At 43.0% G+C, this 25,324-nt stretch overlaps 2 protein-coding genes across 2 annotated transcripts; both read right to left on the bottom strand.

Annotated features, from left to right (window-relative positions):
- Nucleotides 1–430: 430 nt before the first annotated feature.
- Nucleotides 431–23,742, bottom strand: LOC108091703 (GATA zinc finger domain-containing protein 10). Its single transcript, XM_017191041.2, has 3 exons — nt 23,093–23,742; nt 4,152–4,659; nt 431–3,830 (listed from the first exon to the last, which is right to left on the bottom strand). The coding sequence occupies exons 2-3, from the start codon at nt 4,590–4,592 to the stop codon at nt 1,938–1,940; spliced, it is 2,334 nt and encodes a 777-aa protein (XP_017046530.1). The 5' UTR covers nt 4,593–4,659; nt 23,093–23,742; the 3' UTR covers nt 431–1,937.
- Nucleotides 17,938–18,140, bottom strand: LOC108091589. Its single transcript, XM_017190864.1, has one exon. It carries the CDS (start codon nt 18,043–18,045, stop codon nt 17,938–17,940), a length of 108 nt encoding a protein of 35 aa, XP_017046353.1. The 5' UTR covers nt 18,046–18,140.
- Nucleotides 23,743–25,324: the final 1,582 nt, after the last annotated feature.

Here is a 25,324-nt window from a genome sequence, read left to right as displayed (position 1 = left end):
TTACCTTTCTAAATTTCTAGAATGATCAAATAATATTTGAAAAATACCTACCATTTTCTCGCAGTGTGTGAGTCGTGTTTCACCGATCGTGGAGTGAAAAATTTTCTCTAATCTGCGCTGATGGCACGCATTCGTAGCCCCCCGCCAAACGAAGCCGGCAGTCTGGGGCCGGGTACTTTGATTTTGACTGACAAGTGCCGCCTGCCTGCTGATGTGCCTGCTGCAGCAAGGCTGCTGCGCCTGCTGTTGCCGCTGCTGCGGTTGCAATCCGATGTTGTTGACATGCGCAGCTGCATGCGCTTTCATGTGCGCTCAGCTCCTTTATTGGAGAAAATTATTTCAGACCTCGGCCAGACCCATCTGCCATCTCCGTAACGAGCCAAAACTAATTAACCCACGACAGACCCAAACGGCGGACACGGGGCGCATCTTAATTGTCAATAAAACGTTTTAGATTTCTTTATTTTTAATGCTTGCAATACTAAAAAAATTAATGCAAAACTTAACCGCAGATGGATGTGTGTGTGTGTGTTGGTGTGTGGGGCTTGGGGTGTTTTCGTGTGTGTGCATAAATAATAACTAACAAAGATTTAACTAAGATTTCGATGTGTGGCTTAGCCTAGGCTTGGATATAAACAAGGATCGTTCTCTATGTACATAAACTATTAAGTTCAATAAATTAGCAGAAAATACTCGTATTGCAAAGTGTACACAGTTTATAACAAATCGTTAAAACGTTACATAACCCAAACACCATTGAAGATATTTTTGCGTAATCTAAACTATTGTCCATTAAAAACTATCACAAAATAATTGGCAGTTTAATTAACCACTAACTACGGCTGATTTATCCGATAGCTTAGCCTATACAATACAATACACTAGTTGGGGGAATGTGGTGTTATCTTTAATTATAGGGAATTCGCCGTAGTAATGCGCCTTGTGTTTATCAAATACAAAAATAATGGCAAGTGCAAGTTGAGTTGCTGAACGTTGGTGTGTAAACGTAAGTACATAGTTGATAAAAGTAATGCTTGTGCCCCCGTCTTGAATGCCTTCGAAGTTGGCTAACACTCGGCCCAAGAGATCAAAGAGATCCTTGAAGGAGAAAGGAGCGGGAATTGGCTGTAGGATGAGCTCCGGAGGACGCGATTCGAATTTAGTGCCTCGGGTCAGTGTTCCTCCCTCAAATATTTGGCATTCCCCTTGTTGGCTTTATTTTATATATAAATGAATCTAACACTATTTATGCGTATATATACATTAACACTAGCAAACAAATTTATGCTAATTTGGGCAGAGCAACTATGAAAGCAAATACTTTTAATTTACAGGAAACACGCATCGTGCTGGGCTAGTTGAAAACTAAAAACTCTGAAGAACTGCTGGTGAATAGGAGTATTAAAATCGAACTGAACCGAGGATTAATCTTCTAAATCTTATTCGATTTTTAGGGGCTTTAGTAAGATGTTTTAGCAAGGAAGCGTTTGGCCTCATTTTGATATCACCACTCGTGGAATTGCTTCATTAGCTTCGTTACACTTCTATTTCTACAAGCCTAGCATATATGATTATTTTATTTTATTTTAACTTTAGTTATTAAAATCTTCAAAATTTGGCACATTTAAATTTAATTTGTTTGTGTAAATGTACATTTAGTTGAGTATTGTATTTGGAAGTGCTTCGAGTGTGTGTTTCTGTCTGTCTGTCTGTGTGTTGAAATACATATAGGAATTGCACAGAAAGCTGAAATAGGAATTCATCAATGACGTAAATTCGAGTTGGGAGTACGAGTATTAAGGTATTTCGAGTAGTAATAGTTTCTCTACATTTTCATTTTGAGTTTCATCATTTTGTGTGTGTGTGTGTGTGTATTTTGTGAGTAAGGAACAAGAGATAGTTTCAGACGGGTTTTGAGAACCCGCTGCCTGTGGTTACTACCGATTGGCGAGCAGTCCATTGGCAGGTGGCAGGACTCCTCCGGGTGGCGTATTGGGATTGCTGATCATCACGGGCAGCGAACTCGGCACCACTCCTCCTCCGCTGAGCTGTTGTTGCTGCTGCTGCTGTTGCTGTTGTCGTTGGTTGAGTGCTGCACTTGCTGCACTCGCAGATGATCCACTGGAACGTGGATGCTTCCCCGATCCTCCTTTGATCAGGCTGCCGTTGTTCTTCTGGGTCATGTGCGTCTGGTAGTGCTTGGCCAAGTGCGCCTTCTGCCGGAAACTCTTGCCACACAGCGAACAGGCGAAGGGCTTCTCACCGGTGTGGGTGCGTATGTGCACATTCACCGAGTACTTGTCCTTGAATCCCTTCGAGCAGATGGAGCAGTAGTGCAGCGATCGCTCCTTCCGCTGTGCACTTCCCGAGGAGGAGGACGAACTGCCGCCGGAATTGGCCGGCGGACTGTTGCTGCTGCTGCTGGCACTGCCGCTCGACGAGGAACTGCCACTCCCACTGCCTCCCATCAGCGGATTGCTTCCGCTGCTCTGATTGTTATTGTTGGCCACATTGGGATTGTTGTTGTTGCTACTGCTGCGCTTGTAGGCCTTCTTGGGCTTGGTCACCCCACCTCCGGATCTGGAGGCCGTGGAGATTGCAACTGCCGTCGACGGGGAAGTGGAGGTGCTAACTTCCGGTTTCAGTGGCTGCGGTGGTTGCAATTGTCCCGCTGAAGTAACCGCCGGACTGGGAGAGATTTGCATCAGGACATCACTGGGTGGGCAGTAATCCCCGGGAGTTGGTGTCCCTGCAGAGCCGGCACTACAAAACTGCTGCACTTCGTTGGCTATGCGCTTGATCTTCTCGAAATCATCACTAAAGGCATTCTCGAGGGAAAGGAACATATCGTCCACCAGAATGTTGGCATTGCCATTGTGTTGTTGCTGCTGCTGCTGTTGTTGCTGCTGAGAACTGAGATGGATGCCCTGGGCTTCATCGAACATCTGGGCAGCACTCAAAGTGGAGTCCGCAAAACCCAAGGCAGCAGCTTCATCGGTGAACAGCAATCGTCGCATGTCCTCATCCTTAACCACTGGCATGGCTAAACCATTTTGCATATGCAAACCCTTGGCATATCCTTTGCCCTGGAGGGCACTCCTCAGCAGAGATTCCGCTGTACTTTGATCCGTTTCCGTGTTGTGATCCGCCATGTGCCAATCGTTGTTGTTGTTTTGAAACTGGGCCAACTGTTGGCCCAAATCATTGCCACCCGCCAAAGAGATGGCCGTGACCAGCGACGGCAGCGTCTGTTGCGTCTGCTGACCCTGATTTTGGCCCTGGGAAATACTGCTGAGACCATCCGTTCCATTGCCAATCACATCCTTGCCATCCGTGCTGAAACCACTGTCGTCGTAGGGATACTCCGATTTGATGTAGCCCGGAAAACTGCCCAGCAAGCTATCCAAATCGAGGGAAGTGGGCAGCTGTTCGGCCTCGGAGCGTTTTAGCCACGGCTCTCCGCCATTTAATACTGTCAGGGTGTAGATCTGGCCATCGGTGGTGTCCAGGCTGCTGATCGTATCGCTACTGCTGCCCGCTCCACTGGAAGCTGCCGACGAGCTGTTCGCAATTGGCTGCTGTTGCTGCTGCAGCTGCTGGTGTTGCTGCTGCTGATGTTGCTGGTGTTGCTGCTGCTGCTGCTGTTGTTGCTGCTGCTGCTGCTGTTGCAGGTGGCCCTGCGGCGAGGTGGGACTGGGCTGGTTGGTGCTGGTGGATCCACCATTACTGGCGCTGGCTGTGACCGGCTGCTGTTGCCAGCAGTAGCGGTCGAGGTCCTCGAAAATCGAACTCGAGTCGAGGCGGCTGCTGTCCTTGTCCTGGTGCCAAAACTAAAGATAAAAAATGAAAAAATAAGAGAAAAGGATTTTTATAACAAGAAGTTTAAGTTGGATAGAGAAATTAAATGTTTAAAAAAGCTTTAAAAAAATATGATTATGGACGTAAAATTATAGCAATATTTAGGCCTCTAATTTTTTATAACAAGTTTTAAATACAATTTTTTTTTTCATTATAATTTTAAGCTGATATTACAACGAATTTCTTTATTAAAATGAAAATATAATAGCATTTGTTTTAATATATCTTTTTAAGAAAATGAGCTTATAAATTAGCTTATAGGAAATCAGTAAAATAATTTCGTGGTAGCTCACCTCGTAGCCCTGTAACGTGGGATCTCCGCCGTTGCTGGTTCCGTTGCGATTGCCGACGGGCACCACGACACCCACACCACCCCCACCGCTTGCACCACCGCCCCCGCCGTCGTGGATCATGCTGCTGTTGGTTCTCGCACCACCGCAGAGGCTTTGCTGCTGGGACTGCGACGTGATGGGCTGGTGCACCACTTGCACGTGGCTGTTGCTGTGGCTGTTGTGACTGTGCGGCTGCTGTTGTTGCTGGTGGTTCTGGTGGTGCTGCTGCTGTTGGTGCAGACTCACTCCCAGAGCCTCCACGCCCACTCCCACCCCAATACCGATTCCCATATCGGGACCGGTGACAAAGTCGAAGAAGTCCGCCTTCGAGAGATCCTCGGCACGAAAGGACTCGCTGATGTCCATGCCAGCCGCTGTGGACATATCCTCGGTGCCGATCATTTGCTGAGCCTGAAGCGCCAGAGTAGCGCCTTAAAGAACCAGGTACTGGTTAAGTCCGATAAATGAGCTGGAAGTAGAAGAAAATATTGTTGAGTTAATAAAAATCAATATATGTATAGGGGCGTTGCTTTTAAAATTATAATTGACAAGTGTTTATATAAATTGTATTTATTTATATTACTTATGAATTTTCAATCAATTCAGGGGGATAATTATTGAACTCAGCTACTGATAATTTATAGTCAATTCAAATTTAAATACGTAATATTTAACCTGTTCTTGTTCTATATAAAAAGTGCATAAAAATTCTGCTAGCATGCTTGCAACAGTTTCGATTTCACTTTGCTGGTTTCGCTTTCGGTTTCTCAATTTCTCCAACGCATTCACACACTCGCAGATGGCTGCATTAAAAGTCACACCAATTGATTAAAGCCACTTGTCAGTTGGCCACTTAAGTCAATCAGTCATTCGCATTCGCATTCGCATCGGCTCATTCTAGCCACATGGCCCGGGCCTGCATTCCGGCCATACTTGCATTTTAATTTGAGGCAGTCTCGGCCCGGCTCTCTTAGTCTCTTAGCCGGCTATCTGCAAATAAATAAATCAAACTGACAGAAGGGTGACAAAGTGTAAACACATTTGGCGTGCTCGACTCGTAAATCTCTCGGACTTTGGCTAATGCCAAATTCTGCCAACCTGTCGCTGCGACAGTTCTTTCATCATTCATTTTGGCCAGCACTTTTTGTTTCTGGCCCGGCTTGCGTTTCATTTGCATAGATTCGGCAAGTGCCCGGCATTTAGAATAGTTGCAAAAAAAAAATGAAAATAATGAAATAAGCTTGGCTACCGTGTAGCCCATATCGGTATATATCGCTGTACCCCTAAGGTGATCGAACCGACAGTCTGTGGCCATTTCAGTTAGGATATCGCTAACGTACCCCCGAGTCGTGTTCTGGCCAATGTGCCAAATGTTCAAATTGTCAAATTGATTCTACTTTGTTTTTTTTTTTTTTTTGGGTTTTTTGTTACCCCGACACTGACACCGACATCGAAACCGACTCCAAGTCGCTTGGGCTTACGTGTGTATGAAAAATGGACCTTTCGGCCTGGCAGCGTGAGAACCACAAACAAAAATGACTTAACAAATTTGCATGGCTCGCTGGTACGTAGAGCTGGCTTGCATACTTTAGATAAGGGCAGAGCGTAGAGAAAATGCCGCCGCTGGAAAATATTTCAGATGCGGCTGCTGTGGAGACTCTTAAGTGCAGTATCTTAGGGGAAATCAAGCTGGCAGGGGAACTGGAAATAGCTAAGGCAGTAGCACGCACTCAAAAAAGGATATACTTAAGTTTAATTTAACAAATAGTTTTTGAAGTACAACTATTATTCTCCTTAATAGTTAGGCTAATTAAAATGATTATATTGGTTTGAAATTTTAGAAACTTATATATTGAAATGAAGAAATATTTTTTCCAGTGCCAGTCAGCAGCATCAACACCTGATCGCCAAAGCCACTCAAAGGAGGCAAAAGGCTGCCAACAAGTGCAGGCCATTTGGCAAGCGGTCAGTTAGCATTTTTAAGGCTCTCGAGGTGAGCTCGTTTCCCGAGTTTTCCCTCGCCTTTATCGCAGCTCCATCGGCCAAGAAAGGCCGGGCCACAAAAAAAAGCAAAGAAAAAAAGAAGAAATGAAATTTCACCAAAAAGCCGAAACGCTGCGTAATCATTTGTGGTCATTTGCCTGCCGACTGACAGCCACACCGAGATCTGCCTAGTAGTTTACTTAATAATCATGTTTAAAATGCTGAAATTACTTTATATATACTCTATGGCCAGCAGCGGGGAAAAGCGCTGGCAGAACGGGCAAAAAAATATGAAATAAAATAATAAGGCTTTGTTTGGGCATTTTGGCGCTCAAATATTGACTAATTTGAGCACGATTATTGTGATTTGGATGCGGGACCGAGTCGGGAAAGAAAGTTGGCCATCCAGCCGGCTATCCAGCCAGCTATCCAGTCAGCCAGCCAGTGGAGACGTGCTCATATAACTGGCGGCCAGCCAATCATGGACGTGGTCGCCATGGATATATCTTTGCATCTTTGTATCTTTCGGATGTGCATGTGCCGGGCACATGCATCTTCCCAGCGGTGCCGTGATGAAGATGCATGCGAATGCGAATTCGAATACGAATCCGAAGCCCAAAAACTGAGAAGGGGGATGCTGCATGGTAATCGCAATCGTAATCGTAGAAATTGTTAGCGCATTTTGGCCAATGCAAACAGCCCGAGGCGGCATCATTTAAAAAACATGATAGCATGATGGCTTTTATGTTTCGGGGTGGGTGTCTGGTGGCCGAATGGCGGTATTCAATTATGGGCCATAAATAACAAACGTTTCAATAATTTGAATGTTTTTAATTAAGCTCGCTGGCTGGCATATTTATTTACACATTTTGGTAGCCAGGCAGGCAGGCATGATTTATTCGAGTATGCAAATGGCGGCAGACAAAGGAAAATGGATGGTTGGGAAATATGTGCAAAAATGTGGCAATATTCGGCACAATTTCTTTGGTCTTGCCGGAGAATGAGCTTCGACTTTGTTGCGGGCGTCAAGAGGAAACTGCAACTGAAGTCTGAAGACAAGAAAAAAGCATCACGGTAGTCAAAAGGCAGCAGTAGTCTGAGATTAGTTTATGTGCAGGAATTTTTATATTGCGGTTACACAATTTTCTCCAACTTGGTTGGCTTGAGCCCCCCGTCACTCCATCCAATGACAATCAATGAAAATCACACGCTTTGGCTGCTTCTGCTTTGACCGCTTTTTCTGTGCAAGTTTGTCGCTTTGACTGCACGATTTTCCACGCATTTTAACCCAAATACCGTGCTAAACGATTTTTTAATGTCTTCACTAACAAGTTTCTATTACCAATCGTCAAATGCGTGCGCATAAAAACTGAAACCAGTCGTACTTAAACCACTGCACCAGCAGCACCACCGCCACCCCCTCGATTGCCGGTTCACTCAATTAAAATAATTCGCCTGATTTCATAAAAGAGGACTAAAGAAGACAATGGGGCTGACAGAAACGGGGAAAACCTGCTGAACTGAGGACTTTGAGCCAAGTCGGTTCACGTACCGCAATCAAATTGCACTTCGATTGGCCAAAATGGAGCCATCAGTGGAAAGCGGCAGTCGTCTCATCGACCCGTAATCACATTTATTGAGATAAACGATGGGGCGTTCCGCGTTGCGTATACGCAGTGTGTGCGTGCACAATGTGATAATTGTGCGAGCGGGGAAATGGGTTAATAATGCCTGGCACATATTTAATGTGTAATGTGGAAGAAAGCAGATGGCTCTTGCTCTCCACTGCATACTTTCGGGATCAAGCTGCGTGGCCAGTGAGGTAATCGTAATTCTGCCGAATATTAATGACTGAGCGCATATTCAAATGGCTAAATTCCTCGCCGATGCATAAATTACGAAAGCCATTTGAAGAGCGCTCGTAAAACGCACACACGAAACGCATCAAAAAACGCACGGGAGCTCGCAGCTGCAAATTTCTGCACCGCAAATTGTCATCGTTAGCCAAGTGAGACCGCCGGCCATAAGCCAGTCGATCATTTCTCAGCCAGATAATTATCGCCCACCAGTTGAGAGCCTGCCCCAAAAACCAAAAAAAAAAAAAAAAAAAATAGCAAACCAGCCGGATATGCCAGGCAGCAGTTGGTAGTCGCTTGCTGACCAATTGACCAATAGCTCAGCGAACTGGCCGCTGATAAGAAATATTGCAGCTGGGGATGGATGCATTGCATTGCCTTATGCCTCAATTGCATGCAAATGCATAATTGAATCAAATGGTCCTCCCGGTCGCAACAACTTTCGAACCCCGCCTAATGAAGTAATCAACGGCCGGCATCTCAAGCTTTTTGCTGCCATTGTCAATCAAAAGTCGCGTTTTTATTGCGCCTGCGTTACAAACCAAATCGCATCAAGATGTATTAATCATTTCGACCGCTGCCTGCGTTGGCGTTAGCAACATCAAAGTTGGCAGAAAGGCACTTGGAAAAACATAATTGACCTAAAAACATTTTTTAGATTTTAAGTACGTAATTAAATTTAGGTTTTTTTTTTTTCAAATAGTTGTTCGTTGATGTTTTATGATCTTCTTGGATACAAATTAAATGTGCAATCTTAGTTTGTCCAACTTTATTTAACTTTGATTTCGTGATGATAGTTAAGTAGTATATCTGCATTTTGAATGTATTTTTTTCAGGTACTTCTTTTTCTGAGTGCAGAGGCAACCGGCAACAGTTAGCGGCAACAACCAACCAGCTACAACCGGCAACGGCAATGCCATTGCTTTATCAGCTGGCGCAGATCTCTTTGGCATAGCCAGGCGTATAAAAAAAAAACGCCAAATAACTACAGGCGAGACGGGCATGATTAAAATGCGCAAAAATGGCAAACTCCAAATGGGCGCTGCTTGGCGGTAACGGCTACAATGGCAACAACAACAAAAAACAACACTAACAACAACAAAAACAACATTGAGAGCTACAACAACGGCGTGTGATGTACACGCGGCGCATTTCAATTCCATTTGATTAATGACAAAGCCGTAAAAGCAACTGCATGAAGGGGGCAACCAGCTAACGAAGATGTTGCTGATTGGCCCGTTGTCCGTCTTGGCCACAATCGCATTCGCACTCGCACTCGCATTCGCATTGGGACTCGGATTCGAAGTCTTCCGTTGCTGTTGTCAACTGTCGGATGCAATGATGCTCCTTAGGATTGTAATTTTTTTTATGTGCCCGACCATAAACATTATGCGAACATTAGGCCAGGCAGACAGCTCATAAAGCAATCGGAGCCACGGATCAATAGGGCCAGCCAGCCAACCGACTTGAATGCTAATGCAGGCAAGTGCAGCCTGCGAGTAGAAAGTGCTCGCCACCCACGCGGCGAATCTGCATAAATACTGTCCACCGAATAAGGCCAAGAGAGTAAAAGAGTGCCTAACGGCCTTGCGCCAGTGGGTGCTGCTCCCGCTGTTGCAACTTGCAACTGGAGGGAACTTGCAACTCGCAGCAGTTGATGTTGCTGCTGCTGTCGTGCCTTGCACCGCAGCAACATGGCACAATAAATTTCAAATTTGCTATGAAACTTGTATCAGAACATGTCCATCTTGGCGGCCCACACTCTCGCAGGAGCCCCTGCTGCTGTTTTGGGTGAAAATTTTCGTGTGCCCGCCTGCGACTTTCACAGCGGCATTAATGCAACGGAAACACTTACACTTACGGAAAAATGTAACCTTAAAATAAGAAAATAGCCAGAGTTTTCTTGCAACACAACTCCTTTAAAAATAAATACATACTTGATAATTCATGTTTTCTAAAAAAATATTATACAATATTTACTGGAAAAACATTTACTTTTCTTTAAAGTTCAAATTTGTGGAAGCTGTGAAAATATTTTCCAAAAAATAATATTTCCATATAGCAGAACATTTCTTAGCTTACTATTTCTCAAAGTGTAGATCTACTTTTATCTTACAGCTAGCTCGTCATACAATCTCCCGAAGCCACGTGATTAATGCCTTAATTAGTGCAGCGCTCAATCAATTTTGGGTCAGTTAGTCAGAACCCAACCCAGAAAATATGATTGGCAATTGTTCGGAGCGGGGTCATTTATCAAAATCAATACGGGAACGAGCGGTCTCAATGCCGAAACGGAGTAATAACAAGGCTAAATGCCGAGCTGTGCGGACAGCCCCCCAAGTCACAAAAATTTGCATTTTAACAAGTTAATTTTTTCAGCTGCCAACCGCTGTTCTAAGTCATTGCAAAACGGTAGCGCACGAATTTTTGGCAGCCTTTACTTTCAGTTGGCTTTTTGACTGGCGACATAATAATGACAAACCAGAAACACAAAAACTTTAACACAAAATCTGGAAACACGGTCACAACAACTGCATTCATTGCCCAAGCGTGACATGTTAATTGAGTTTATATATTTTCCTGAATTTCTGATTATGTTATGGGTGGGCGTTCACCCCTCAACCGGAGCTGAGATTTTGACAGGCAAATTGGATTGATATGAAAATATATAGAAATTAAAGTATTAAAGCATTTACGTTGAGAGACGCCTCTGCCCCGGAATCATGATAACTTTATTGATTTTGCCAAACGAGCGATGTTGGGCTGCCGTCGAAGACATTGAAACCAAAACCAAATCGTGAGCTCTGGGCTAACAATCAAATCGGCGAAAGAAACCAACAATTGTGGCTGTTTTGTGTCTGAGAGTCTGTGACGTGATCGCTGCAGGCGCCACTTGGCAGCCAAACAAAGGAGACCTGGCCAGGAATGGCCACAAAATTCTGGCTAATCAGCACAGACAAAGGGTGACGCTCCCATGTATTTAGTTTGAAGGCTGACTGCCATTCATTAATGCCATTTAACCGGTCAGGCTTTAAGTTAGCTAGGTGTGTGATGTGATGTGTATGTTTTTTTTTTCATTCGTTTTTGTGTGCAGCCTCCGTCTGATAGTTTAACGAAAATCCTACCCAGCAATTTGTTTGGCTGTCATGTCAAAGTGCAATGAAAATATTTTCACTTGCCCATCAAACGGCAAGGCACTTGACATGAGACAGCCAACGTCAAACATTCCGCAATGCCACCCAAAAGGCATCTTCATAAATATTTTGGCTTGCAAGCAACGGGAACGGCAGCAGCATCAACACTCCCACATCCCAAAATGCCTGAAAACAGCAAACATCGTGTGCCGTCTCGTGGGCTCCTTGAAGTTTTCTTTCTGCCTCGATCAAAATGATTTTTTTCCCGTCTGTGGCGTTTTTTTCATCATCATCATTAAATTCGTCAAGATGCAAATTTCTAGCCCGTTGCTGTTTGTTGTTTGCCAGTCGTGCTCATCTTCCCGGTGGCAAGCAAAACAAAACAAAAAAAAAAAATGTTAAAAAAAGAAGAAAAAAAAAACGGAAAAAAGGGGAGGAGTGGGTGTGGGATTGGGATTGGGATTGGGAGTGGGCGAAAGGGTGGGAGGCCATCAGTCTGGCATTTCTTGGCTCTGACATTATTTGCTGCTTTGACTCCGCCACCCGGCTAAGCACAATTTATTGTTATGGCCCGGCTCTTAGGGCCACCTGTGGGCGTTGCTCTTGCCATATATAGTCTTCCAGCGATCCGATCCGATACAAATATAGCGGGCATGTGGATATATATAACTCATAGCTGAACGAGGTACATAAATTGCTCGTGACTGCAATTAGACAATTGTCGCCGTCATCCGAACTCACTCAGCTCAGAAGCTAATGAATTTTTATTCGTATATGTCTTACAAGACAACAGCAGTAGGGCAACCAAACGGGGGCTTTGAGGGGGCAGCAACAGGAAAGCCTTTATTGTGTTGGTGTTGCTCTTGTTGCTGCTGGCTGCGGCTTGTATAAATTACCATAATAACAAATTACGGATCATTAAGATTGTCAGCTACTTCGTTGCAATTAATTAACCATTAATTACAAACCGCCTGAGCTGCAGAATGTGGTAACAAACAGCGGCAACGACAAATGCTGCACATGAGCAACAAAAGAGGCAGCAGCAGCAGTAGCAACATTGGTACGAGCAACATTGGTGGCAAGCTGCAGTAGCAACCATATTAGCCACGACGACGACGACGACGACGACGACAACAAGAAGCCGAAATTAATGCAATAGAAGAGACAACAGCGGCAAGTGAAGAAAAGCACCGGAGAAATAGAAAAAGCAGCTGTGCGCAAATATGCAAATTTCACAGAGTAAAACAGCAGCAACAAACAGCAACAGCAAAAGCAGCAAGCTGCAAAAGCAGCAAATATGCTAAGAGACTTCACTTTCAATATATAGCAAAGGATGCTTAGCCCGTTGTTGTTTGTCGCTTTTGCCAGTTGCACAAATTGCATTTTACCATATAAAACAATTTCAGCTGCTAGACAAAAGAAACTCAACTCAACTCTCGAGCGAATCGAGGCAAATACATTGTCGTACCCCAAAAACATACAGACAATGCACCTACAGAAACTGTGACAAAAGCACCGAAAACCATACAGATACAAATTGAAAGTGAAACTCCAGGAAAAAATCCAAATGGAAACAAGAAATTTGCATAGAAATGAATTTGCAAGAGTTTGTCGCGTCTGGTAAGTATGGTTATAGCTGGATTATGTTTGATTATGTGCTTGGGAATGGGAAATGTAAACTAATGAAAATGATCGGCTTTGCCAGACCAATTAGATAAGGGAAATATCCCACTGACAACATTGTGTGCTTCACAGGTTCTTGAGAAATATCGGTCGAATGGCAAGACAGCAAATTCCGAATGTGTGATTACTTTATCTGAAATCGTTGAAAAGTATCCATAATCCGTTCAAGTGTTATTGTTGATTTTTTTATCTGTCTTTACCCAATTCAAGTTCCAGATTTATAGGTCCAGGTTTTCATTTAAATTTTAAATACCACTACTCCTCCTACGAAAGTCAATTGAAAATTTAATTAAATAATTTGCTTAAGTCACCGGCAAACACCTTATAATTCAAATCCATTCATCAAGCAAAACATATCGTTTGTTTTATGGACTTGCCCATTTGTTTTTATTAGATTTGCCCAACACCGTGTTAATCGGCCATAAGTCTGGTCCCCAACTCATTGATTGCATGTACTTGATATATTAAGAATATCGGCTTAGAGTGCCCCGTCCTGCTCGCACTTTATGACAAACGCTCTAGGTAGCCAAGTTCGTTGCCTAAGTCTTTTGTATTGCGACTGGGCATGCAAATATTTGCATATAGATTTACACACCCACGGGCCGAGTCACAGTGCGCCTTGGCAACAATGGGCCGCCAGAGCCTCCTTGGCTTGTTAATATATGTAGCTATATAGATACGATGCCAAACTTTAAATATATTACACTCTAATGCCTTTTAAGCCGAAACTATAAATTTCTTATCGCCGATCGAAAATCAAGCGTGCTCACCGCAAGTCACAGTCAAAAAGCAAAGCCAGGTTTCTGGCCACTGGCACTGGGACTCCGGACTGGATAGAAAACTGAGGCTGCTGAGGCTGCAGAGGCTGCTGAGGCTGAAGCACACACCCTAGTTGGCTCACTCGTGCGTCATATTCAAATGCGGCCAGATCCAGCTTTTCAGCTCCGGCTCCAGGTCGCAGATTGCGTCCGCCAGATAAGCGAACGCCAGCGCCACTGTTTCGATGACTACGGGACTTCGACTACTCCGACTGCTCCGACTATGGCATTCTTTCAAAGGCCGTTTCGCTGGAGCAGCAGCGCTAACGGATCGGGCTAGCAGGAACCGCCAGGCCATAAATGGCCAAAATGCATGCGCTGCCTTAAACAGTCAAATGTGTGGATAATAATTTTGATTTATTGCCACAGCATCGCGGCCAACGAGCCACCGCAATCGGCAATCTGGGCTAGATAGCTCAACTATGGCCTGGCCATTGTGGCCATTATCAGGGGAGGCTCAACCTGCTGTTTGATTTTTCTTTTTACCCCCCTCTTTTTTTCTTTTTTTTTTTCATTTTTGGGGCGTGTGCTGCGGCATGGGGCGTGTGCCTAACATGCTAATGAGCCAACTTTCAGTGGACCAATCGCCGAGCGGCTAGGCGGCTAACAATGCCCACGTTTGCTAACAATATGAATTTTAAGGTCTCGCTGTTTTTATTTTTTGTCTTTTTCGTGTTCGAATACCTTTTTTGCATAATTTATACATTTTGCGGTAGCCCAGAGTGACCGCAACTCTTTCCCGTTTTGCCTGCATTTTAATTATGAAACCAACTCGTGCCAGACGCCAAATCGAATCGAATGGAATCGAATCGATAATTTGCATGAGCAACGCCCAAACGCCCGAAATTTTGCACAATCAACACAATAATTACAATTGACTTGTGTGTTTTTTTGTATGCACAGTTGTCTAGCCCAAGAAGTTTTCTTCTGGCTGAAAAGAAATGAAAGTCGTCCGCCTTACTTTCTCGGCGTTTATCAGCCCGTTCGGCATTCGTGTTCGCTTATCGCCAGCAGCAGCTGCAGAGTCATTCATCTTGTGGCCGGCAAATGAATCTGCAAATAAAGCTGTTGCCCCGGTGATCTGTCAGTTGTACTGCGGCAGCCTCTTTTAATTGCAGGCCAAATTGAAGCTGACATTTATGCCTGCACTCCATTTCGAATCCCCTCCCGATCTCTCTCTTTTTCTGGCCAAGCTAATTGCCCAGAATGTTGAGATTTCAGTTGGGTACTGAGCACTGAAATGCTGACTGTTGAAATGCTGAAAATCCTCCTCTAACGGGAGTGGGCCACAAATGCAGACGATCACATGCAAATTGAGCTGTTCGGGGATTTGTTCGGAGTAGTTGCAGTTGTACGCACAATTAGTGTTAGTCGTTTGCCCGGGACAACACTCAATGGCAATTAGGGTCGGTCGGCGTACGAGTCCATTGCAAAATGCCAGCAAATGTCAGTGTGTTTGTTGGCCGGGGTATCTGTGTGACAAGTGTGCGCCTTGTTGTTGGCCAGTCGACAGGGGCACGCAAATTGTAATTTATGTGACAAATTTTTATGTACCACTAGCGAAAATTTATTGGCAACCGAGGCTTGCCAAGATTCTCCGGCGAGTCGAGGCACCTGCAATTTATGAAGAGCCACTAAAGGCTCCTCGTGTTGGTCGTTAAATGATGGAATCGTTTCGGAAGTGAATCGAACCGATAGTGATCAGGCTTTAACCCAGACTTCATCAGTAGATCTTTTTTGGAGCCATTTAGGCCAACTAAATAGGTGCATCAATAAAAATGCCATGGACTAGAATCTAAAGAATGGAGAATTATTTGATTTATGCATCTGGTCAGTTGTGCCTAATTAGGAATTTTCGTTAAACAGCTCAAGTTGACTGACACATATTATTTGTGCTGTTTGAAGTTTTACTGAAAATTCAAGACATTTTCCTATTAGTTGTAAACATTTAACTGGCAGTAAATTGCTGGGAAAACACTAAAATGTCCGCAAATTCTTTCTATTTTCTCTATTTTTTTGTTCTCACCCATTCAATTCCGATGCTCATCTTCCTGGAAACAAACACCTTCGATTGCACTCGAGAACGAACGGTGGAAAGATGGACTCGAGCACTCGAGGCTGGCATCATCGGCGAACGGCAGGCCGAGATTCCAATCCATTCATGCCGGAAGCGATTCATTCACAACGTGTTGACTCCAAACAGGTGTACGCAGGCCATAAGCCAAGTCACATTCGGCTATCATTTATCACTTAAGCCGCAGCAGCGACTTAAGCCAAATCTACGAGTATTTAAGCTGGTAAAGTGTTCGAAGCGTCTTTGTCCGGCTATTTGTCAATGATGCAAGCTTATGGCTTCGTCCGATAGAATTTCCCAAGCGAACCCATTCATTAACTGCTGTCCGTCCGACGCAGCGGGACGGCTACCAAATAGAAATCAATATAAATATTTCGGATTTCGTGCTTAAGACAAAACAAAACGAATTAGACGCATTTAAAAACACCGATCAAAATCGATTTGCATTTAAAATCGAATCAGAGATTTCTAATTTCGGGCTACCACCACTGGCCAAGACAATAAAACGCCCACGCTTGGGCAATAGATGCGAACCAGTTTATAGAGCTGGCTCATCAGTCATTTTGATTACCACAAATAACCGGAGCCAGGCAGCCTTTTATTTGCCTCTGCCATTGATGTCAAATAAATTGATCGCCGCTGAATGCCTTTTTAAATTCCTCAACTTACAGTTTTTTGTGGCTGCTACTGTGGCTTTTCGGTTGGTCTTTAGCTCCATTTGATGGTCCAGTTTGAGGCAGTGACTCTGACATATTGCCTGACAATCTCAGTGAAACAATAAACACACCACGGCTCTAGAATCATGCATAGCATTAAGCCAGTCTAAGAGTAGCAAAAGGTCAAGACTGGGAACTCGTTTTGTCATTTGCCAAAAATACAAAAACATCACTGAGGCAGAGATAAAATAAATAGCTTCAAAATCGAATTAATAAAATTCAAATTATTAAAACTGGCCATTTCCTGTTCGAACTAAAGCTGAAACACAAACAAAGCACAAAAACACAAGGCATTGACGACAAACAAATAAAACAAATTCCAGTCATATGTGACCCAATTTGTTGAAAGGAGGAAAAACGAAATAAATAAAATTCATTTGTCCGGCAGTGTAATTTATTGCATGTTTTGCTCATTAAATTGATTTTTCTCCTTTGATTTTGAGTGCCAGTGTCATTGCCAAAAACTGGGGACACGGACTTAAGCCCGGAGAAACCAAAACCAAGGAGTTCGAGAAGACCACGAATGTTTGTCTGTTTGTACTGCAGTTGCTGCTGCTGTTGCACTTTTCAGCACGCTCGAGTTTCATAAAAAATGCCAATTAAGCGTGAATATAAGTGCCAGATAATTTTTCAGACAGCAGCCAATGTAACCCAAATTGCCAAAAAACGCGAAAGACTTACAACAAAGCCAAAACAAGCAACAGGAGCCGAAGGTAAAAAGTAAAACCAAAAAGTAAAACTCATTTTTCAGGGGTAAGATTCTCTTACCAAATGGAGTCGGTTGTTAAGCAAAGAAACTTGTAAAATCAACTTGTATAATCACTTATGAAATCATTTTCAAATCGATCACTAATGACGTTTCTATTAAGTGAGATTTGAATGCAGTTTCTCTAGAATCTCAAGACAACCCAGTTTTTGTGTGGCTTTCGCCTGTGCAACATTGTCAATAGTTTTCGATTTGAAGTGACCTGCTGACAGCCGAAATGATGACTTCAAAAGCACACCGCTGACCTCATAATAAGCCAGGCTCATCTCCACTCAAATTTGGAGCTCATCTGCCTTCAGGGAGGGCATTCGAGATTCGTTTTGGCCTCAAGATCCCAGGCAGGCAGCCTTAAAAATATTTACAGCACTCAAGTGCAATTCAAGTGCTGGGCCAAGTCGAGCGATATGCCCAACCACTTCCACGTCCAAATCCCCATCCCCATCCCCATCCCCATCCGCAACCACATCCAAGTCCGAATTCGAATCAGGCAAAAACGAGACCCCCGAAAAAAGTAAAACTCCGGCCAAGAATAACGAGCCAAAGTGTTTCTTCGTTTTTTTTTTTTTGTGTCGGATTTTGAGCATTTTTCATTTCGGAACGACAGGCGAACTGATGTTGACGTCCACGTCTGTATCCAAGTCGCAGATTGGAATTTGTGGCATCGTTTTTCGGTTTCGGTTTCGTTTACGATTTCGGCCAAGAGTCTCAGTCTCAGTCTCAGTGCGGCATTCGTACTTTGACTAGTACACAATGACAAGAGTTAAGCGATCCCAAACAAAAAGCCAAGACAATGGCGGTCATGCTCATAAAATGCCCAAATGTCATCGGGCTTTTGGAAGTATAGTATAGTATACTATTTCGGCTATACTCGTATATTCCGATCGTCGCTGTTATCGCGGGACCCTGAGAGGCGGCGTTGATTTTGATAAATGTTTAATTAATTTTGTGCCTCGCTCGAACATTAAACCTGGCTATTTTCTGACTTAATGAACAGAAATTAACAACACACTGATATCACTCTCCGGGGTGAGAGATGCTTGTAGCCAAGGGGAGACAGAAGCCAGCCAACCATGCGGAAGATCTTCAAAGTCCGCGCTTTTTTGGTCAAGTCTCCTCTCGTCTCGCCGGGCTTTTCTCATTTACATTACATTATGCTGGCTGGCTCTGGGTTCGTATTATGAATGAATGTTTACCTACACACATGTGAAAAATGTTGTAATTAGTTTTTTCCAAGTTATTTTTTTTCTGTTCCCTTCTTCGCTCAGTGAGTGATTTTCAACAACGACTGCAAATTACAAGTTATTATTAATGTTAACAAGCGAAATCTCCGTGTACTTATGTGTTTATATATGGCCGCGTGTACATATAGTGAAAACTAATTTAGCAGGGGGTCTTCCCCTTGGAATCCCCCTGATTTGTTCGAAGAGAGCTTACTATATGCACATGCCACGTACATTAATGACTGTTCTTGATTTATGCGAGTCGACCAGTGGGGAGCAGGGAGCAGGCTCCCCACCTCCACCAGCAAGTGGGTCACATGTCCCGTGGGTATTTGTACTTACAGATGCGGCTACACGAGGCACTAAATGCGGCCATAAAACGAAAAAAAAACAGAGACAACCTCCGCGGTAGCGCTGACATTACATAGAATCCGAATCAAACACAAAATACGTTCCACAATAATTATGCAAAGAGCTGCAGCGAAGAACAAAAAGCTCGTTGCACAAACGACATCGACACGAACTCATAAAATATGCAAAATGTGTGCCAGCCAGCCAGAAGTCGGCACTCGGCACTCGGCCGACAGCCAGCAACTTGTGTCAATAAAAATCAAGCTAAAGCACTAACCACCGAGCACCAAGCACCAAGCACCGCAAATGCATCCTCTGAGCATCTGGGCCCAATCCCAATACCAATCCTCTGCACTTGTTCAGCCAACTCGCCGATGCAGCTGGTAAACTGTGAGTGTGTCTCGAGTCTAGACAGCAGACAGCCAAAGTCACTTCAGATTGCACATTGCGCTTCCTGACTCCAAATGCAATGAGCCATGGCCGCGAAGGATGGTGCTCTGTCTTTTTACGGCCCCCATCCCGATATGTTTATATATTTGGGTTGAGCCAGGTTGTGTGGGATTCGGAGGAACAATAAAAAATTCATCTCTGCCATGAAAACGGCAAAACCCAAAGCTAATCAGGGTTAAATTTATTGTAAGTCCACGGGGAATTTGCATACTCCCGCGGAGATCGGATGATCGCATGGCATCATCGGATGGGATCAATAGACAAATCGGTTTATGTACTGGACTCACAAATTGGCAGGAGCAGGAAGCGGCAAAAATATGTATGGCCAGCTTTATGGTGGTCGTAAATGAGGAGAGGTGTTTGCTTCAGCATTGCTCAAATTAAAGCAGAGCTCCAGCAAAAGCACTTAAAATGCCTGCTACACATTAAAAAATAATTAGAAAACTAGTTTTATTGATATTACTATTTAAATGCAAAGAAAAGATTTTAGAATCGAACCTTTTCTCTTAGTGCATGAAAATTCCCTGGCATTAATGGCTGGTAGTAAAAAAATAAATAAGTAAAGCAAACGAAAATCAAACGGGAAAATGTCAGAGGCAAAAGTTCTCAGCCCAACCAGCAGACAAATAAATTTATGACACATGACGTTGTGGAGTACGAGTACGGACCAAAACCAACAACAACAATAACAAAAACGACAACAAAATCGACATCGAACGAGAGTGGAGTGAAGTGTAACTTCCCACTGACCCAATTTACAAGCACTTAATGCCAAAAAGGAGAAGTCGTAGAAGAAATAAACAAAGACGAAAGCCAGGCCGGGGTAATGCATATCAAATAAAGTTCAAGCGACAGCAGCAACAGCAACAGAAACAGAAAAACACCAACAAGACGACAAAAATTATGACCAAAATAGACAGCACTGGCGAACAGGAACAACAACAAAGAAATTTAAATTAAAATCCAAAAACTCCCACACATAAAAAGTCGAGAAAGAAACGCCAAATGAAAAAAAATATAATGTACACATATACTGGGAGCAGAGGAGAAAAAAAAGGTCTGTCAAAATTAAATCATTTCGGTGGCAAACAACATAAACCGATGGTTAAAAGTTGATAATGATGATGCTTGGATAACGCTCGTTATTACTATGGTTGCTGTTGTTTTTGCTGGTGTTTCTGCTGTTGTTGTCGTTGTTTGTTGTTGTTGTTGCTGCCTTTGTGGCTGTCCAGTGCGTTGGTGGCTGGCACTGACAGCGTAACAAATGCTATTTTGACAAAGTGTCTGACATGAGGAGCGTGGAAGCGCAGACCCAGAAAGAGACAAGCAACGAGAAACGAACCGCCACAATTATGCGAAAGTGAGAAAAAAATCCACACACACACACAGTGCGAAACGGGTGCTGCGTGTCTTGTATGCCACAGAAATATATTTTTGGTCGCGAGAAGAAGAAATTTATGAAAATTTCAACCGCCGATAAACACCCGCTAAAATTTAAGCGGACGAACGACCCAGAGTCCATTCCACTTGACGGCCAAGCTTCCGGTTTCTTTTTGGGTGAAATTTTCTATGCGCCTGTGGCAGATTTATGTGAGAAAACGCAACAACAGCGGCACAACATTTTTCATAGAAAATTATGAACAGCGAAACAGCGATAGTGAGCGCTGAAATTTGCATATTCCTCCCTTTTGGCGCTTTAACACCGAATACGCTGTTTTTGGCCGCATGACACGGGCAACAGACTTTTAATTATTAATATTAGACATTAGAAAATGAATAGCAACGAATAAGATAAACAAAATCAATCAGTCAGTGGTTTCACAACCGATGGGGCTTCGCAGACAAATTAACAGCTTTTATTTCATTCATTTGTCACCGTGTTTCTGGGCAAACATACTAGATTTGCCGTTAATTGAAAAAAATCTTGGTCCGTGCTTTTGGCCATGTTAAATGGACAAATGAGTGACTAATTTAAAGTCAAATAGGTAAACGAATAGCGCAGAAAATGATGTAAGATTGCTCACAGATATTAAGAGAGAAATTTCTAATAAATGTGGAATTTGACTTGTTTAATTCAAAATTAAAATAAAACAGTTAATATTAAACTGTTAATTTATTTAAAGCTGGCCTAACCTGTTATGATTGATATTTATATATTTATAGTTTCAAGTTCTATTTTTAGCACCAGCTTACATACTTCTAACGATCGCTATTGACGTTTCAACTTATTCTTAGAACACCGCCACATTTTTCATAATGTTTGTCTTCCGACGCGCACCATAATCAGTTTTTCGATTCATTCATAATTTTTTGTTGAGAGCGTTAACAAGTTCGTTGCCTAAGTCTTTTGTTCCAAGTGATCAAAAGTTAATAATACAAAAGTTACTCACGAGTGTAGTTAAGTAAAGCTTATCTTTGCCATGAGTTCGTAGCTTAAGTCTTTTGTTTGCACTGCTGAATGCGGCGTTGATTTGGAATTGCTTTTTATTAGTTTTATTTTTCCGTTTTTGTCGTTTTTAATTTAAAGTGGCGACGTTTCACTTTAATAATTTTAATACCTTGGATTTTTTATTGCCTTCGTTTTAATTAAATGCCATTAAGGTGTTTCTCTTTCCCTGAGCTCGGAGCCAATTGTATTTTTTTGTATTAGCCATCGGATTTTTGTGATAGGCAGTTCAGTGAAAAATTGTGTTGCTCCCATTTGGGATCTTATCTGAAATTGATTTCGTTTTAATTTACTGCCTGTATACACTTAAATTTCGGTTTATGGACTTCGCTGCCTTCTATCATCATCGACGGCTTGTTATTGATTATTTTTTTATATAATTTAAATAAATAAACCTGATTAATATTCATTGATGGCTAATTTATGGAGCTTGTATGTGTCAGCGAATCTGCGTGCTTCGGCCAGGTGCTAAATCCGCGGCTACCGCGGCCAAGTTCGACTAACTTTCTTCCAGCAACTGGTAAAATTATCAATTATGAAGTCATTATTATTTACAGCAAGCCAAACATGCGGCTAGCCGCTTTTGATTAATAGCTTTTCAAGCTACGGTCTTGTCAAGGGTTCGCCGTTTTCTATTTTCGCAAGCTAAAATTTTTGCGCATTTTTCTTTTTGTTTTTTTGCACAGAAGGTGTTGCCGGAACTTTTTTCTCGGCGTTTGAGTTTTTGGGATTTTGCGGCAGTCGCTGCGCAGTTCTAATTAGCTAATTATACGCTAAATTAGTATATAATTATTGCTGGCCAGGCGCTTGGCTTGCACACGCCAAGTGACTAATTCAAGCTGGCCAAAAGTTGAGGGGCGCCTAGGCGAGATTTGTGGCACCGTTTAAACTTGAGGAAGAGAAATATCTAAGTGGCAGATAAGGCTTAAATACCGTTGCGATGCGCTATCAGCGTTTTGTGAAATTTGTAATCAATTTGCCAATTTTCGGCACAAAAGACCGTAAAAGATAAGCCCAAAAACAAAGAATTTTAAATTAATAGTTTCACAAAATTCTTTTTTTTCTAAAAATTCTGTTTTGTTTTGCGGTTTTCTGGTCATGATAACCAGCCGGGGATTTCTATGGTATGTGCGTCATGACTTTCCAAATACAAAACGCCAGCGATAAAACTTGAATTTATAAGCCTGCGATAAGGCAGCGCAGCTTTGTGTCCCGCCACAAAGACTCTATAAAACTATTAAAATTTATACACATCTATACCTACATATATATAAAAACTACAGAAATTTGATTTTAATATGGTTCTGCTTTGCATAGATGTGCGGCAGGCAAGAAATTTAGAGAAATACCTACGACATAAACCAAAGACTTGGACAACGAACTTGACAACCAAACTTGCACTTACCGGTTTAAAATTGGTCAAAGTGGTCGGAAAGTTTATCCAATTTTAACAGCTTAATAAATCCACATAAATATGTACGTTTATAGTATATGATACTTTTGTATTCGTATTAAATTTTTTTTTTTGAGCCACACAAAGATTTTCATTAGTTTTTCCCAGGCCTCAGCCCATAATGACCATTATTTATGGCTCCCGATTGTTGAAGACACTCTCACACACATTTATCATCGCATCGTCTTATCAGACGAAACATAATTCTTGGCCTGCATTCATAAATTTGCTAGCCACTTTTTCATTTGCATTTGTCGGTGGTACGGGAAATATTCTTGAACAAAACTAATTCGGGCGGGTTAATTAAAAAACTGAGCTCCGTATCGCAGTTTCCGTTGGCGGTTTCCGTTTGCTGTGGTGGTTTTTTTATTGGTATTGGTTAGTTAGTGTTGGTGTTGGTGGGCGACAGGAATCGCGACGACTACGACAACAGGCGATGGAAATTTTCAACGTTGGCCGACGGCAAAAATGAACTTATACGGAAGTCGGAGAGGCGAGAAAAACATAAAACAGACGATACAAGGCGGCTCGCCAGTTGCCAGTTGCCAGACGCCAATGGCCAGAAATCTCCGCTCGAAGCTCCGAAACGCACGCAACGCTCAAACACTTGAAACTGAACTGAACTAAATCTGGCTCTTGGCTCTTGGCCAGCATGTCCAAGAAGTTGCTGGCCAACAGCAGCGGCGACGTCGACGTCGACTTCAGCCGATCCGCTGAGAGCGTGACGACAACGCCGGCAGAGCTGATCTTTATTTTCGGTATGTTTTTTTGTTTTTTGTTTTTGATTTGGGGGTTTTCGATTTTTGTTTCTGCTATTATAAGATTTGTTTGTTGTGGGGCCGGAGCCAAAGCGGTAAATGATAATAAAAGTTTCTGGCCGTTTTTTGGCCAGGCCAAAAGCAAATCAATGAAGACGCTCGGCTCTCTTCGCGCTCTATTAGCGATTCTGATGCTGATTTATGCTCTTAATATATTTGTCAATTATTTTTAGGATCGCCTGATGTTTAATTCTTTTGTCTACTGGTGTTTTCAATGGGTGGCGGGGATTATTTTTAGAGTTTGTATGGGCTGCCAAAGCATTGAGCATTAAACTGTCAGCATTTTGATATCGTTTCGCCCAATAAATTGTTTGCTTTACGACCGATTCTTCTTTAGTTTAAATCAATGGGGAGCTGTGCAAAAAAAAAGACCCTTTTGACCTCTATCTGGAAAAATCTGGTTTATTATAAGGGAAAGGCTGTGACGGACACGCCCAGACTATTGAACCTTTTTCCATAAATAACCAAGATGTTTTCTCACAACAATTATGCTGCGAATGCTGCTGCTTCTGGCCGGCCATTGATAGAAACGCTCTCATTCACATCCCTGGCCCCTTGTTTATAATTTATCAAAAGCTTTTAGTCAATGATTTCGAATTTACGATTTCGATTCGCCTCAATGGCCCCAAACTGCGACTGTATCTCTTAAAAGCCTTTCCACTCGCGGCGCGTTCGAGTCGAGCCGTAAACAGTCCATTGAGTGGAGTGCCGCAACGACCTGACCCCCATAAGCGTTTCACTAATTCATGCCACTTATTAGCCACAAAACTCGGACGACTTGCACCTGCCTCTCGGAGCCGTGCTCCATTTGGGGCATTTCAACGTCAATCAATATGCATTTGAACTCCATCAATCGTTTCTTTGGCTGTGGGATTGGATTTGGCCTGGCTTTGAGCATTTCTTTTGGCTCTTTCTCTTTCGATACGATTTTATGGCTTAATGCCGTTTTCTGGCCATTGAGCACTTAACGCTACATTTTTCTGGCCGATCGATTGGTGGATCGGATCGGGGGTTGGGGGAATATTACCTGGGCTTATTGGCTGTCTTGTATCATCATCTTGGGTATCTCGGCTATCGATGTTCATCTGTTTTGCATTTTATGGCGTCCCTGCTGACTTTTCTCACATTTCTACGCCTGAATTTCAATTTTGTTTTCATCTATTTTGGGACCAATATATATGCTGGGCTTTTATGAATTTTTAATAATTTCTTTTTATGTTTGATTTGACACCCGGGCAACGATGAGAGCGGTTTTGATATTAACGGTTTTTTAATTACCCACTGTCGGTGCCCCGAAACAAGTTCGCTGCCCAAGTCTTTTGTTCTCCGCTCGGCCAGCATGACGGCCTGACAACACCAGGCTCAC

This window comes from Drosophila ficusphila, unplaced genomic scaffold (genome assembly GCF_018152265.1).
Source record: "Drosophila ficusphila isolate 14025-0441.05 unplaced genomic scaffold, ASM1815226v1 contig_791, whole genome shotgun sequence".
NCBI lineage: Eukaryota > Metazoa > Arthropoda > Insecta > Diptera > Drosophilidae > Drosophila > Drosophila ficusphila.
The sequence above is the reverse complement of the archived record's forward strand: the minus strand, read 5'-3'. Positions and strand labels throughout refer to the sequence as shown.